The sequence below is a fragment of the Drosophila navojoa genome, chromosome 2, assembly GCF_054131105.1.
Source record: "Drosophila navojoa isolate 15081-1374.11 chromosome 2, UAZ_NAV_1.0, whole genome shotgun sequence".
Classification (NCBI taxonomy): Eukaryota; Metazoa; Arthropoda; class Insecta; order Diptera; family Drosophilidae; genus Drosophila; species Drosophila navojoa.
The window spans coordinates 29,293,723-29,307,563 of NC_142890.1; the positions used below are offsets into that span (position 1 = coordinate 29,293,723).

Sequence of the window (13,841 nt, forward strand, 5' to 3'; positions counted from 1 at the left end):
AATTAAGCAAATTAGCTATAGAGTTTACCGATAGACGTGCAATATATGGCACTGGATTTTCGATAACAGCCGCTGCCATCACTACATTTACATAAATCTACTTCTATAATTTCGGCTTAACCATGTCTCGTAATTTGTTTATATCAATTGCAAACTTTGTTAATCATTTGGAACGACTGTTCTTGCCCCATGGCGGACCCCCGCCCGCCTTGGCCTATTTAGTGCACCAACCTAGCAGTCCAACCACCAGAACATCACAAAGCTTCAGTCTGAAAGACCTCATTGGCGATGGCATGCTCTGGGCTGTGCCAAAGCACCGGCGCAGTGTGGAGAAACGATTAAACCGCAAATTCGGCTATCCTGAGTATGTGTGGAAGCCGTTGAAAGAGAAGAGGAATCTACGTTCCTGTCAGCACTGTGGTCACGATCACGAATTGGGTCTTCTGTGCCGTAAGATGTGTTGCCCCTATAGCAAACTCGTAGTTACATAAATGATTTTTCTTAACAGCTCACTGCTATGACAAAGTCCGACAGGAAACGCAGCTCATGCAGGATAAAATACAAGCACAATTAGGGCTGGAGCCTGTCGAGCAAGAAGTGATCATTTTGTACGAGGGAGAGACGGCAGATCAAACGACGGATGCTGCTTCCGGCAAACGCATAGTTGAAATGAAGAAGCCTCGTCCCATGTGGTTCACTAAGAACCTGCTGCAGAAGTCGACACAGCAATCCTCGGACACCAAAGAAGTTAAGCCGTCCAACCTGGCTTAGAAGGCATCCTTATCAATAATAAAAACCGTTTTATTTGTTAACAATTAACTAATTTATTTTGTGTGAACTGCAACGATTGTGCCCGCTTGAGAAACCCATTGCTAAAATCATGAGCGCTCATTGGCTTCTTGCCCTCGACCCGCAGTTGCAGCACCTCCAGCTGGGTTTCGTGTGCACAACCGATTATAAGCGATTTGCGCAGACGATGGAAGTAAAAAGAGCCCGGGGAAAGAACTGTAGACGCAGGCAATCGAATTTCAAGGGGCCTTAGCTCCAGTAGCTGCACAGCTTTGCCCAAAAAGGAGGTAGATAGATTCTTAAATCCATAGAGTGCACGATACCTGGCAAACAGCTCCATGGAGGTTTGCTGTGACCATCGAACCTCTGTGATCTTTGACGTAATCTTCGGTGCTGTAAAATAATTGATTATACGAATGACTTGGATATCTGGATACATGGACGTTTACCATAAGTGGCATCTGCATCGTTTTGAGGAGACGCATTCAAGACTCTCTCATCCAAGTTGTTCACCGTGTCGACAAGCAAATCGGCACCCAAATGCGACAAGGCAGCATGCAACTCTGGCATATATATATCCTTTCTAATGGTCATCTCCCTTTGGGCTAATATCTGAAAGCTAGACCACGTGAGTTAAACGAAATAGTAGACTTCATGCCGAAGTTCTCCTTACAGGGCCAATGTCGAATTGATGCGGAGCTATCTTCATTATGGTAATGCCAGTCTTGGCATCCCCCTCCATTATGGCATACATGATGGGCGCAGCACCGCGCCATCGGGGCAGCAAGCTAGCATGAACATTGATAATGCCGCGGGAGAGCGCGTTTATTATGTGTAAAGGTATCAGATGACCAAACGATACCACTACGCCTAGCTCGTAGGCGGCACATTGCTCCTTCGATATTGGCCAGCGGTAGAGGGCAAGTTTTTCCTGTTCGGCGTAGCTGCGCACACAGTTCGCGGGGCACTTGAAGGAGGTGACTACGCTTACGTCAAAGTTGTTCAGGTGCAACTTTTTTAAACTCGGCAGTGAAAAATTATCAGTGCCAAAGAACAAAATTTTGGGTGGCTGAGTGGCTGCTTTGCACCGTCGGCTACTCACTAAAATATTTGAAAACACTTTTCTTTTATATTTAAAGAAATTATTTACTAAGCTTTTGCCGCATAACAACATTATTACAGCTGTCGAGGGTCTTGCATTAACAGCCCTGTGCTTCAGCAGCGATGCTTCATTACTCTGGTTAGTGTTACTTCTTAATATCATTGTTTTAATTATGAATTATTATTCGTATTATTCAGATAAGTACAATGTGTCTGACCTACACGTAAATAAGTTTTCTTGTGGCATTTTTCATTTATATTAATGTTATTTAAATTGCCTCTCCGGTTTGACGAAAAAACGAATTCGAACAGTCTGGCATCACAGAGATTGCAACTATGTGAATACATCGATATTCCGTATCGATAGATAAATAAACATTCGTCATTGCATTTGGGGAAAATGAAAACAGCTAAGCTACGAGAAAGATATTTAATAGTATTTTAGAGATTCTCTACATACATTCGCGTTTGTTAACAGGCTCACTATGGACACAACCAAAACTGTAAAAAACTCAACAAATTCCTTAGCTAGCACGACTTCTAATTCCACAGACAAAATGAACTACGCATTGCAAGTGGCATTGCAGACAATGAAAGAGCGTTGCATACAATTGCAACGACGTGTTTCTAACATGGAGGAGGAAAATCAAAGATTACGCGAGGCTACTATTGGTTCGTCATCTGCCAATGGCAGTTCTCAGGAGAAAACAGACTGCAGTAACGACGTCTCGTCGCTACGCTCGCAATTAGATGAACTGCAGCGCCAAAAGGAACAGCTGGAGGATCAAATAAGCATGGTGTCTAACGAAAACCGAAGACTTTGGTCTCATCTGTCCAAAATATCCAAAGACCAGCAGCACGAATCGAAAGACGATGAAGTGGCCATGCCTGCTCGATGCTCTGGGAAAGTTTCAATTGGTGCCAATCAGAACCTCATTCGTTCTAAAACATTTACTCAGCACTCGCCAAATCCGCACTTGCGCCAGAAGATGATAACAGAGGTTAGTCTAGAGGAGATTCCACTGGACGAATTTGATGGTAGCGAGGTAGAACTAGGCTATCCATGTGGACTGAATGTGGACGACCCCAACACTGTCAACGAACTGGATACCAATTTCGATGCAAAGCAATGCATGGAAGGCTTGCAGGACTTGCGCCGTGAGGCGATGAAGCAACAGCAAGAGCTCAGTTCTGCCCTTTCACAGTTGGAGACGCGCATTGGTGAGTCGGCGATCTATACTCGATTCATCGAATGTAATATTTCATATTATTTTACCTTGCCACAGCGATGCATCCGTGTCCGGAGTGTGTGCGCAAGGCTGCCAACAAGCCGGAAATGGCTGATAAAAGCTTAGAGACTGAAGATAACACGGAGCCCAAACGATACAGCAGCAATGAGCACACAATAAGCCAAGTGCTCGACACAATCAACGGGCATTCAACATCGGTCGTGCCCGCTCCCCGCTTAAACTTCATCCAGGAAAAGCTGAAGGCTGATGCCATCGACAAGACGTGCCCCATGTGCGGCAAGCTATACTCCAGCCAAGTTTCGTTCAAAGCATTTCAGGAACATGTCGAAATGCACTTTATTGACGACGCGCTAGATGCGGATGGAAGCATGGAACGGCAGTTCGAGTTCGTTTCTCATGCAGTCGGTGATTTCTGACCCAACAAACTTATTTACTTTGCTACAGAGCTTTAGCAGCGACAAATCTAATTTGTTTCATAAACAATGCATTGTAAATTATATTGCAGTTGAACAGTGGTTGATAATGGAAATTGTATAAACTAAGAAAGCAAATATCAAAACGGTTTTAAGTTAGATTTATTACAATTTTCATTAGCATGTGCTGATTAGAAGTTATCTACGACAGTCAATGTAATTGTTGATGAACTTGCATAAGCATTATCTGCTAATAATGAATTAGACATTCTCGATGATAAACAAGAAGGCCACAAACAACATAGAGCAGATCGTTTATGCATAAGGTTGATACTTAGTATATATTTTATTTATCTTAATTTGTATTGTTGTTCCCAGTAGAATAACAATTTATGTACAACAAAGCGGTTATCATTCAATACAAAAATGTTTATCCATGTTATATATATTGTCTTCACAGTTCCATTACCGAGGCGAAAAAAATACAAAATTAGCTTTCATTGATCAGAAATGCCAGTGGATGTTCGAGTTGTCAATGTGATATGGAGCTGTAATTAATTATATACAGTGAATATTCAATTAAGATTTTTCTACTCGACAGAGACAGACTAGAAGATACCCCGTACCGTCTGTTACTCACAGAAAGATAATAAACTATGGCATCTAAATTTGTGAATATGAAAAGGCCAAATTGTCTTATGCTTCAAACAAAAGACTTTTGTTTTAATTACTGGGTTATTGGGGGAGGTAGCCCTTATTGACTATTTTCAATAATATTGTAATTAATATTGTAGTTCTCCTTAATAAAATATTAGAAGCAAATGGAGAAAATCTGTAAGCTTTTTAAAAAATGTATTATAAATTAATGCGCAAATATTTTAATACTTTTGAAATGCGAACGTAAAGGTTGTTGAACTGTTTGGCTCAAATTTAGATCTAATTCATGGCCTGCATGATTAAAATATGAACCAAATTTAGAGATCAAACTGGATGCTGAATGCAGGAATCCGTAAAATATGTTTAGAAATTCTTCACAGAATAAAGATGCACAGAGGTGCATAATATATTGATATTACTAACTAGAGAAAGTTATTCTTAATATATTAGTGATAACCATGTCGAAAATATTCGATAATCAAAATGCAGACAGACTTTAAACTAGCTATTTAATATCAATGGAACAGATGTAAATTAGGATAAATACTGATTTACATAAATATAATGAGTAAAATTTTTGACACACATACACTAGTAGAAGTCACACATACATACATACAGACCTGCATATGCTCTCACCCAATTGCTAAACCTAATAAAATGCATGAAATAACAGATATTTTCGATTCATCGAAGATTAAACACCCTGCAAATTGGCTGATATTATTCTATTAGTTATTATTCGATATATTGGAGCTGTTATAATTTCCATTATAATTGTTATATTCTCTTTAATATCATAGTCTTTCAAATGACAAACTGATTGTCAAAAGTAATTTACTGTCTTGATAAGACACATTTCTTTTGATCTACTACTACTTATTGCGACTACACATTTCGCAACGAATTTCTATGAAGAAGAGAAGGCAGCTGGACAGCTTATCATTTGGCATTTAAGAGTGACTTTTGCCAAATTTAACAAAGACTATTGCCAAAATTTGCATATGAGTTTGATTGTTTGTCTTATCAAATGTATTGGAAAGCTACAGCTGATACTGTTAACATAAGCTATATATGCTATTTATGTATATGTATGTATTCCTAGTTAGTTTGAGTATTCGGTCTTTGTAGATCACCACAGTGCTTCTCATTTACATAAGATTTACATTTGTGGCAGCACCCAAAAAAAAGTCTAAATCTGTAAATTAGAGAACCCCTGGCACCCGGTAAAGGTGCTCCGACACGCGCTCTGCTATCGCATTGCGGGCCTTTTTCTTCGACTGCGGCGGCGGTGCCGGCGCATTAGCTCGGGTATAAAAGATTCGGCGCGTGTCCAGAGCGACTTTAGTTGCGCTCAAGCGGTAACCGCAGTAGTCAAGGGTGCAGTGGGAGTTCGAAAGAGAAAACGAAAAAAACAGTGTTTAAAGTGGAGTGAAAAGACCAAATCCAATAAGAAGTATTCCCAGCCGAGCCAAACATGGGTGTTAATCTACTCCAAAAACTGTTCTTCCTGCTGCCACTCGCCTATCAAAATCCAACAAATGGTAATTGGATGCTGGCCACGGTGACGTCTTGCGTCGAAAACTGATGATTATAAATTAAATTACATCTATTTATAAGTGATTAATATGGCTAATAAGCTTAAAGAAAAAACTAAGAAAACAAAATGCCAAAAGAGTCGAAATGCGTGCGAAAAATAAGAGAGAAACGGCAATCCTCATGAATAAAAGTGAAAACTTATGAATAATGATTCAGCTTCTAAGCATTCACATAATATATATGTTTAGATGGTATCTATCTAAATAGAGCATGGACTTTGAGAAATTAAAAGTGATTAATTAAATACAATTCAAACAGTAATATTTTATTTATTTATTAATCGTTTTAATATAATCTCATATACAAATTTTAGATGGTACTACTCAAAACCCAGATTGGAATTTCGATCAAAACGGCGCTGACTGGCAAGGAATTTGCGCTACCGGCTTTCGTCAAACACCTATCAAGCTCTCTGTCGATAGTGTAAGTCTCTATATACATACACATATTTATAAAACGATTTACCAAACTCAGAGAGCAAAGGGTTTGCTACATTTGGATGGTCAAAGCTATTTTCTGTTTATGATTTATGTTACGATGACTTTCCCTTAATCTCGTGCATCCCATAAATCGCAAAATTAATTGCTTAGTTTCTATATATTAGAAAAACTATTTAAAGGCTGACAAAAATATTACAGTCAAGTCATATTGAGTTACCTGCCTGATACAACCAACATATTAATCCAATAATATTCAAATGTATTTGCTATTATTGATTCAAAAATGCAAATCTAACACTCTCTAATTAAATTGATTCCTCCTAATAATGTAATTCACTTGATTAATTTGAATGAAACTGCTCAAAGCTTTGGCGCGTTTGTCTAGTTCGATATTTTATTTATTCATTACTAAGCTTTTCGAATATACATATATCTAATGTAATCCTTGGCAGAGAAAAAACCTGGAAAAATGAAATTGTTGATCGAAGTGATTGGTCAGATTCCAAAATGAAAATACATTAAGTTAGGCTCTTCCGCTAAATTTGTAGCATCACTATTAATTATAAGATTGAACTCGACCTCTTATGGAAAGCCACTTTTATCAAAAATTGGCTGGGCGTATTTTCCCGTTTGATATTTGAGCGGTTCAACACAAAATGAGCAAAAGCTCTAGCTTTTAAAACGTAGAGCATACAGTTTTACCTGATATCTGTGGTATACCGGAGTATTGAGTTTGAATTACAAGTCATTAGCTCTAATAGCTATAAATAATAAACTCGATAAGTATTTTAGACACTTGAGCTCTTTAGCTGCAGACGGACGTTACACAAACTCAATTTACTGTTCGCACTGTGAGAGTCTGTGTGCAATATCTGTGCGACTGCAAAATTCTTACCTAATGGATTTTGCACTACGGAAAAGATTCGCAATAAAGATCGGAAGGCCTTAGCTAAGCCCACACGTGATTACAGACAATAGTGAGACAATTGAGTGCAGCATACCATATTACAGCACAGAATACGTAAAACCTGTTGTCTGCGCCGTCTCAAGCGTTGACAGCTGATAATTTGATAAATGGTGCGCATTTCCAGAGCTTACTTCCGAATGATCCAATTTACCTCAAATTGTACGCAATTTGAAGCTAGTTTTCACTATTAGTATTATCGCATGTACGATAGTATGGGGTATACACAGCCTAAGCACGCCGTTTACTGCTTTCCCTTTTCTCCAGTCACTCATTGTGCCGCTGCCACGAATATATTTTGGCAACTATGACGTTCGACTGAATAGACCGCTGACATTGGTCAACAAAGGATACACAGGTAGGCTGAGATATAAATATTATAATATATACATATATAGTCATTGAGAAATTTCGCATTGCAGCTGAAATGACGATACCAGAGACGCGAAATGGCCAAAAGCCCTTCATCACAGGCGGCCTGCTCAAAGGGCAATATGTAGCCGAGGGGGTGCATTTCCATTGGGGCTCGCCTGTGACCCGTGGATCTGAGCATGTGATCGACCGAAGGCGATTCGATGTCGAAATGCACATTGTGCATCGCAACACGCGCTACGAAGATCTTACGGAAGCCCTCAATCATATCGACGGCGTTGCGGTGCTGGGCGTCATGTTCAAGATAGTCAGAGTAAGCTCCAGGTGATCTATAATGATGATCTCGACTTACATGAATCGCAAATTTTAGAATCCGGATCGCGCGTATCCAGGTCTGAGGAAGATCTTCAATGCTGTCCCAGACATTGTCGAATATGGTGCTGAAGTGGATTTGCCTGGCTCCCTGACTCTAGGCCAGTTGCTGGGTGACTTGAATACGCGTGACTTTTTCACTTACAAGGGATCATTAACCACCCCTGAGTGCAACGAGGCCGTCATTTGGACAGTGTTTGCTGATCCTCTGCCCATATCCCTGGCAGATATATCCAAATTATGGATACTCCAGGACTCGAATGGCAACCTAATACGAAATAACTATCGCGAGCTTCAAGCGCGCAACAATCGTCCCGTTTTCTATCGTACAAACAAGGACCTCAGTAACTTTTACCTGGGATAACATAAATCTTACCATAATATTTATTTAAATTAATTATTTATTATCTCCCGCAAAGAAAGATGTTTATAATAGAATAGGGTCGACAAAGGTATGCTGAAGATCAATAAATTGAATAAAAAGAATGCATTAGATTCCAATATTCCAATATATCACATAACGAGATGAGGTATTAAAGTTTATTTTATTTGCTTTTTGGCCTAAGTCAAATCCACTTCTTATGTATTTATACTCTACATCCTAATTTATTTATTAGATATTCCTAAGAGTCTACTAATGAATTCGTTTATTAAAAATATTCATTCCGAAATTCGAGGTCTTAGTGTAAACATCTTTTACGATTTACGAACTGTCAGTCTTCTTCATAACCTCACACACACACACACAAACACACACACACAAACACAAAGAAACAAACGCACATGCATACACATACAAACAAACACACGCACACACACACATACACGCATATACAGGCGTTTGCGCTTTGGTTGCGCTGCAGTCTTGGCAATATAATGAGAACTTATGTATTTGTTGAATAATTTAATTTCTAGACGTACGATCGTAATGAAAGAACGTAATAATGATGTTTAAATGTATGTGTATACCGAAGCTCAAGTCTCTAGTATTTGATATACGACTTCTACAAAGATGAGGGTGAGGGGGTGGATTTAGAGGGGGAGATATAGGATGTAGGAGATATAATTTTTTAAGTGATCTTCGACAAGGTTTTTTATCGATAAGAAGATATCGGAATGAGTTATCGTTTTTTAGTGATAAACTCGATATGCGCGTGATATATACGGACATTTAAAAAAAAGTTGAGGTCTCTAGCTCTTATATCTTCTGAAATCGACGCGTTCAAACATACGGACAGACGGACGGACGGACGGACGGACAGACAGACGGACGGGCTAAATTGACTCAGCTCGTCGCCCTGATCAAGAATATATATACTTTGTGGGGTCTGCCACGACTCTTTCTGCCTGTTACATACATTTTAACAAAACCATTATACCCTGATTTCCCATTTTCAATGGGTTCAGGGTATAAAAATGTATACTTATATATATATATAGCTTGTCTTAAGTTTTATAATCTATGGGACTTATTCTTTAAATTTCGCCGACAGTAATATTTAATAATTATTAGCACGTCTGTGCTCACACATACACACACACACTCACATACACATACACATACACAGACGGCTGCGCTTGGGCTGCGCTGCAGTGATGGCTATATTTTGAGAATTTATTTGTTGAATAATTTGATTTCTAAACGTACAATCTTATCGATAAAAGTTTTATCGAGAAAAATATTGGAGGTAGTTATCGTTATTTTGTGATAAGATCTCTTATCTTCTGAGATCGACGCGTTCACACATTATGACATACGCACGGACAGACAGACGGACAGGGCCAAATCGAGTCAGCTGATTTCCCATTTTCAATGGGCTCAGGGTATAAAAATGCTGGTCAATAAATGTATTAAATATTTTAATAAAATTGGGATTGGCCTTCTAACCTTTGCGCTGGGCTCGGGAATGTTACTCGAGTTGCATAATTCGCTCGTATGTCAGCATACCCAATTGGCGTTGCATCCATTTTTTTTACAAGTATTTACTGGTCCGATGACAATTGGCCATACACGACCTATGATTCATTAAACAGCTCTGGACAATCCTTTGGGTTTTTATTGGTATTAAAATAAATCAATAAGACCAACTTAATTCTCAATACTAAATTTAATTTGCAAAGAATTGCAAATTGTTTTTTTGCAAATACACACAAAAGAAAAATTAGTTTATTTCGCCGTTTTATATGTTGCCAATTGGTTGGTATCAGTCGCCTGTGCATTCTTTTCAAAGTCGTTGACCATATAATTCTCAAATGGTTACAGCTTAGCATGAGTACAATTAGCATTGTGATGTTCCTGAGCTGATGAAGGTTGAGGGATGGGTTACTCATTTGGCAATTAAGTGGGGCTGCAATTTGGTGCTGCAAAATAATCGATATTTCCTAGTGGGGCTGCAAAACCATCGATAGATGCTCCCCTTGATAGATTTCTCCATCGATGGAATGAACCATCGATACTATCGATAGTAGAGATGGAAAATCATCGATGTTTGCCACAATCGATGTTTTTTGAAGAAAACATCGATGTTTGCGCGGAATATTCAAAATTTTTGCTCTCTGTCGAATTGTTTATATTCTTTCAGGACTCAGAGCTTAATAAAGTAAATGATAATCATTTTATTAATAGGTTCTCATTTTTAATTAATTTGTAAACTTCATTTATATTCAACTTAATTAATAAATAACAAAACAGTACTTTCATTTAATTAACAGCATTTTAGATACATAAGTCTATTTGAGATCCATTATTTTCATATTTTTATTGAGGAACAATAGTTTATTGACTATTTTTGGGTTTAAGGAGAGTTGGTTGAGAAATTCGCGTTGCCTTGGACATTTCCTGCGACAGCTCCTCTTCTAGGGCTTTTGAAGCCTGTTCAGCATTTGACACTGACACAAACCCATCGTTTTTGAAACGCGGATCGATTATTGTTGCTATTCTTGGTATGGTACGTGTCTCATACTGGAAAAGGCGTGCAGGTAAACGTCCCTTCAAAAAATTTAATGCAGCTCTAGCGTCTGGCTGATCCTCAATGCTTATCTCATTCAAAGTTTTATGTAGTTCGCAGATGAGTGGATTAATAATTGAAATAGTAACATTATTATCAGTGGAAATAGTAACGATTGCATCATGAAATGGCTTAAGAATTTTAATAAATTCTTTTATTTTTGATAATTCTTCAGCAAAAAAAGGCTGCGGGGCTTTTGGGATGCTAAGGAGTGTACTAGAAATGTCCTCATTAGTAATTAAAATGTGTTCTAGCATTTGGAACGCACTACTCCATCTAGTAGCCACCTCCTGGATTAGACCATATGGATTAGCGACACCTTGAGATTTTTTAAACTTTTAATAAGCTATAGTGCTACTCTTAAAGAATGCCACAATACGCTTGCATTTGGACAAAATTTGTGACACAAAAGGTTGTTTCAGCAAATCCTGCACCAGCAAGTTGATTGAATGTGCGAAACACGGGATGTTTTTAATCTTAAGGACCTCGCACGCCTTTTTCATAGATGCATCATTGTCGGACACTATCGCCACAATCTTGCTCATTAAAGCCCACTCATTAAAAACTACTCTAAGCGTATCGGCAATATTTTCAGCACTATGATTCGTTGGTAATAAAAATTTTTCGGTTGATAATAGCGCTGATTTGAGTTCAAACTGGTTATTAATGAAGTGGCATGTAACGGATAGATAACCCTCGTTAGCTTTTGATGTCCAAGCATCTGTTGTTATAGCCACGTACTCAATATCATCCAAAACTGCTTGTAATTTAAGCTTTATTTCATTATATTCGTTGTTTAATACGACATTACGCAAATGTGTTTTGATTGGTAGTTGGTATCTTGGGTCTAACTCAAACAGAAGCCGTCGGAAACCAGAATCGGTAACAACACTGAACGGCTGTACATCTAATGCAATCATTTGCATGACTAATTTATCCAGTTTTTTTTTCTTAGAGGAATCGTTTGAGTATAAGGCTTTTTCAAGGTACTTATCAATTTTATAATCCAACTCATGTTTTGCATCAGCTTTGGCTTCCGGATGAATCCTTTTTAGATGATCCATTAGGTTTGTGGTATTGCCGCTGGTCTTATACGACCTACCACATAAATTGCAAATAGCAAAATTTGCGTCCTTGGCTCTTTTGAAAAAAGTCCACACAGCTGAGACTGCTTCCCTTTTCCGCTTTTCAGGCGGATTCTCATTTTCCTTTGATAAATTTACTATAATTGTATAAATTATAAATTTAATTAAGTAAATAAGACACAGTTAAAAAAAAATACTCGGAAAACTCATTGTAGCTTTGATGGAGCCACAGTACGGAATCACATTCTCAAAAAAAAAAACAAGTAAGAAAGCTCTAGTCGAGACTGCTCGACTACGAGATCCCCTGAACACCACAAGGAACTGATATTTCAATAATAATTAGCACACACACACGCACACACACACACACGCATACAAACAAACACACGCACACACATACACATACAAATAAACACACGCACACACACACGCATATATCGGCGATTGCGCTTGGGTTGCGCTGCAGTGTGGCAATAATAGGAGAACTTATTTGATGAATAATTTAATTTCTAGACGTACGATCGTAATGAAAGAACGTAATAATGATGTTTAAATGTATGTGTATACCGAAGCACAAGTCTCTAGTATTTGATATACGACTTTTACAAAGATGAGGGTGAGGGGGTGGATTTAGGGGTGGGTGGTAAATTTTAACAAAAACCGAAATTGTATAAAATTTATCTTAATATACATTTTAAATTTGGAGACTCTAGCTTGAAAGATGTAGGAGATATAATTTTTAAACTAATCTTCGATAAGGTTTTTTATCGATAAAAAGTATCGGAATGAGTTATCGTTTTTTAGTGATAAACTCGATATCCGCGTGATATATACGGACATTTTAAAAAAAAGTTGAAGTTTCTAGCTCTTATATCTTCTGAAATCGACGCGTTCATACATACGGACGGACGGACGGACGGACAGACAGACGGACAGGGCTAAATCAACTCAGCTCGTCGCCCTGATCAAGAATATATATACTTTGTGGGGTCTGCCACGCCTCCTTCTGCCTGTTACATACTTTTAACAAAACCATTATACCCTGATTTCCCATTTTCAATGGGTTCAGGGTATAACAAGAAAAGACTTACTTTGAAGGTACTTGTCCATTGTTTGTCCTTTTCTCAACCAACTCGACAAACCGGTTTACTTTTAGTATCTGCAAGAGTAAAATGGTTTATAAAAAGATATAAATAGAGAAAACTTTAACTTACATGTTTTCACTTCAAGCACATGCAAAAGAATGAAAAATATCGATAGTAGCAAGCGAACATCGATGATTTTCAAAAATACAAAACCATCGATGTATCGATAGTACAATCGATGTTTTTCCAGCTCGATAGTTCCACCGAAAATTTGAAATTCTTAAAAATACAGAAATTCTCAATAATTTCAATCATACATCCAGCACATTGTATGTAAATGATTCGTGCAATTTTGTATAAAAATACAATACAATCCATCACACTCATTAATTTTATAAAACCAGCATCCTCAACAATGCTGTACGGCTGAACATCCCGAGCTACCATTTCAGCTAGTGCTCTGTCAATATTCTTTTTTTTTTGAAGATAAGAGTCCATACGTATCCTGACGTTACATATTCATCGATCTTATTCATGTATGAATTTTCATTCATTTTTGATGGATGTGCACGTTTAAAGTGCTCTATTAAGTTTGATGTATTGCCACTCGTTTTGTAGTCTTTGCCACAAAGACTACATTTGGCATATGTCCATACCTCAAAAACTACCTTCTTTCGCTTTAAAGACGGAGTATTTCCGTTATCCA

At 38.0% G+C, this 13,841-nt stretch overlaps 6 protein-coding genes across 6 annotated transcripts in view; 4 read left to right on the top strand and 2 right to left on the bottom strand.

Annotated features, from left to right (window-relative positions):
• ATPsynCF6 (ATP synthase, coupling factor 6) overlaps positions 1-13,841 on the top strand; it is a 118,192-nt gene that overhangs the window by 16,103 nt on the left and 88,248 nt on the right. The gene's annotated exons all lie outside the window — the stretch shown is intronic.
• On the top strand, positions 8-819 carry mRpL32 (mitochondrial ribosomal protein L32). The gene is made up of 2 exons (XM_030389498.2): positions 8-450; positions 509-819. The coding sequence occupies exons 1-2, from the start codon at positions 123-125 to the stop codon at positions 769-771; spliced, it is 591 nt and encodes a 196-aa protein (XP_030245358.1). The 5' UTR covers positions 8-122; the 3' UTR covers positions 772-819.
• On the bottom strand, positions 800-2,022 carry LOC115564795 (methionyl-tRNA formyltransferase, mitochondrial). Its single transcript, XM_030389496.2, has 3 exons — positions 1,463-2,022; positions 1,239-1,401; positions 800-1,182 (listed from the first exon to the last, which is right to left on the bottom strand). The coding sequence occupies exons 1-3, from the start codon at positions 1,961-1,963 to the stop codon at positions 809-811; spliced, it is 1,038 nt and encodes a 345-aa protein (XP_030245356.1). The 5' UTR covers positions 1,964-2,022; the 3' UTR covers positions 800-808.
• spn-F (C2H2-type zinc binding domain-containing protein spindle-F) lies at positions 2,218-3,995 on the top strand. Its single transcript, XM_030389499.2, has 2 exons — positions 2,218-3,111; positions 3,177-3,995. The coding sequence occupies exons 1-2, from the start codon at positions 2,376-2,378 to the stop codon at positions 3,554-3,556; spliced, it is 1,116 nt and encodes a 371-aa protein (XP_030245359.1). The 5' UTR covers positions 2,218-2,375; the 3' UTR covers positions 3,557-3,995.
• Positions 5,517-8,434, top strand: CAH6 (Carbonic anhydrase 6). Its single transcript, XM_030389495.2, has 5 exons — positions 5,517-5,754; positions 6,123-6,232; positions 7,481-7,571; positions 7,636-7,898; positions 7,956-8,434. Exons 1-5 carry the CDS (start codon positions 5,688-5,690, stop codon positions 8,319-8,321), a joined length of 897 nt encoding a protein of 298 aa, XP_030245355.1. The 5' UTR covers positions 5,517-5,687; the 3' UTR covers positions 8,322-8,434.
• On the bottom strand, positions 10,734-12,219 carry LOC149092434 (E3 SUMO-protein ligase ZBED1-like). Its single transcript, XM_089256625.1, has 2 exons — positions 11,313-12,219; positions 10,734-10,997 (listed from the first exon to the last, which is right to left on the bottom strand). Exons 1-2 carry the CDS (start codon positions 12,027-12,029, stop codon positions 10,734-10,736), a joined length of 981 nt encoding a protein of 326 aa, XP_089112751.1. The 5' UTR covers positions 12,030-12,219.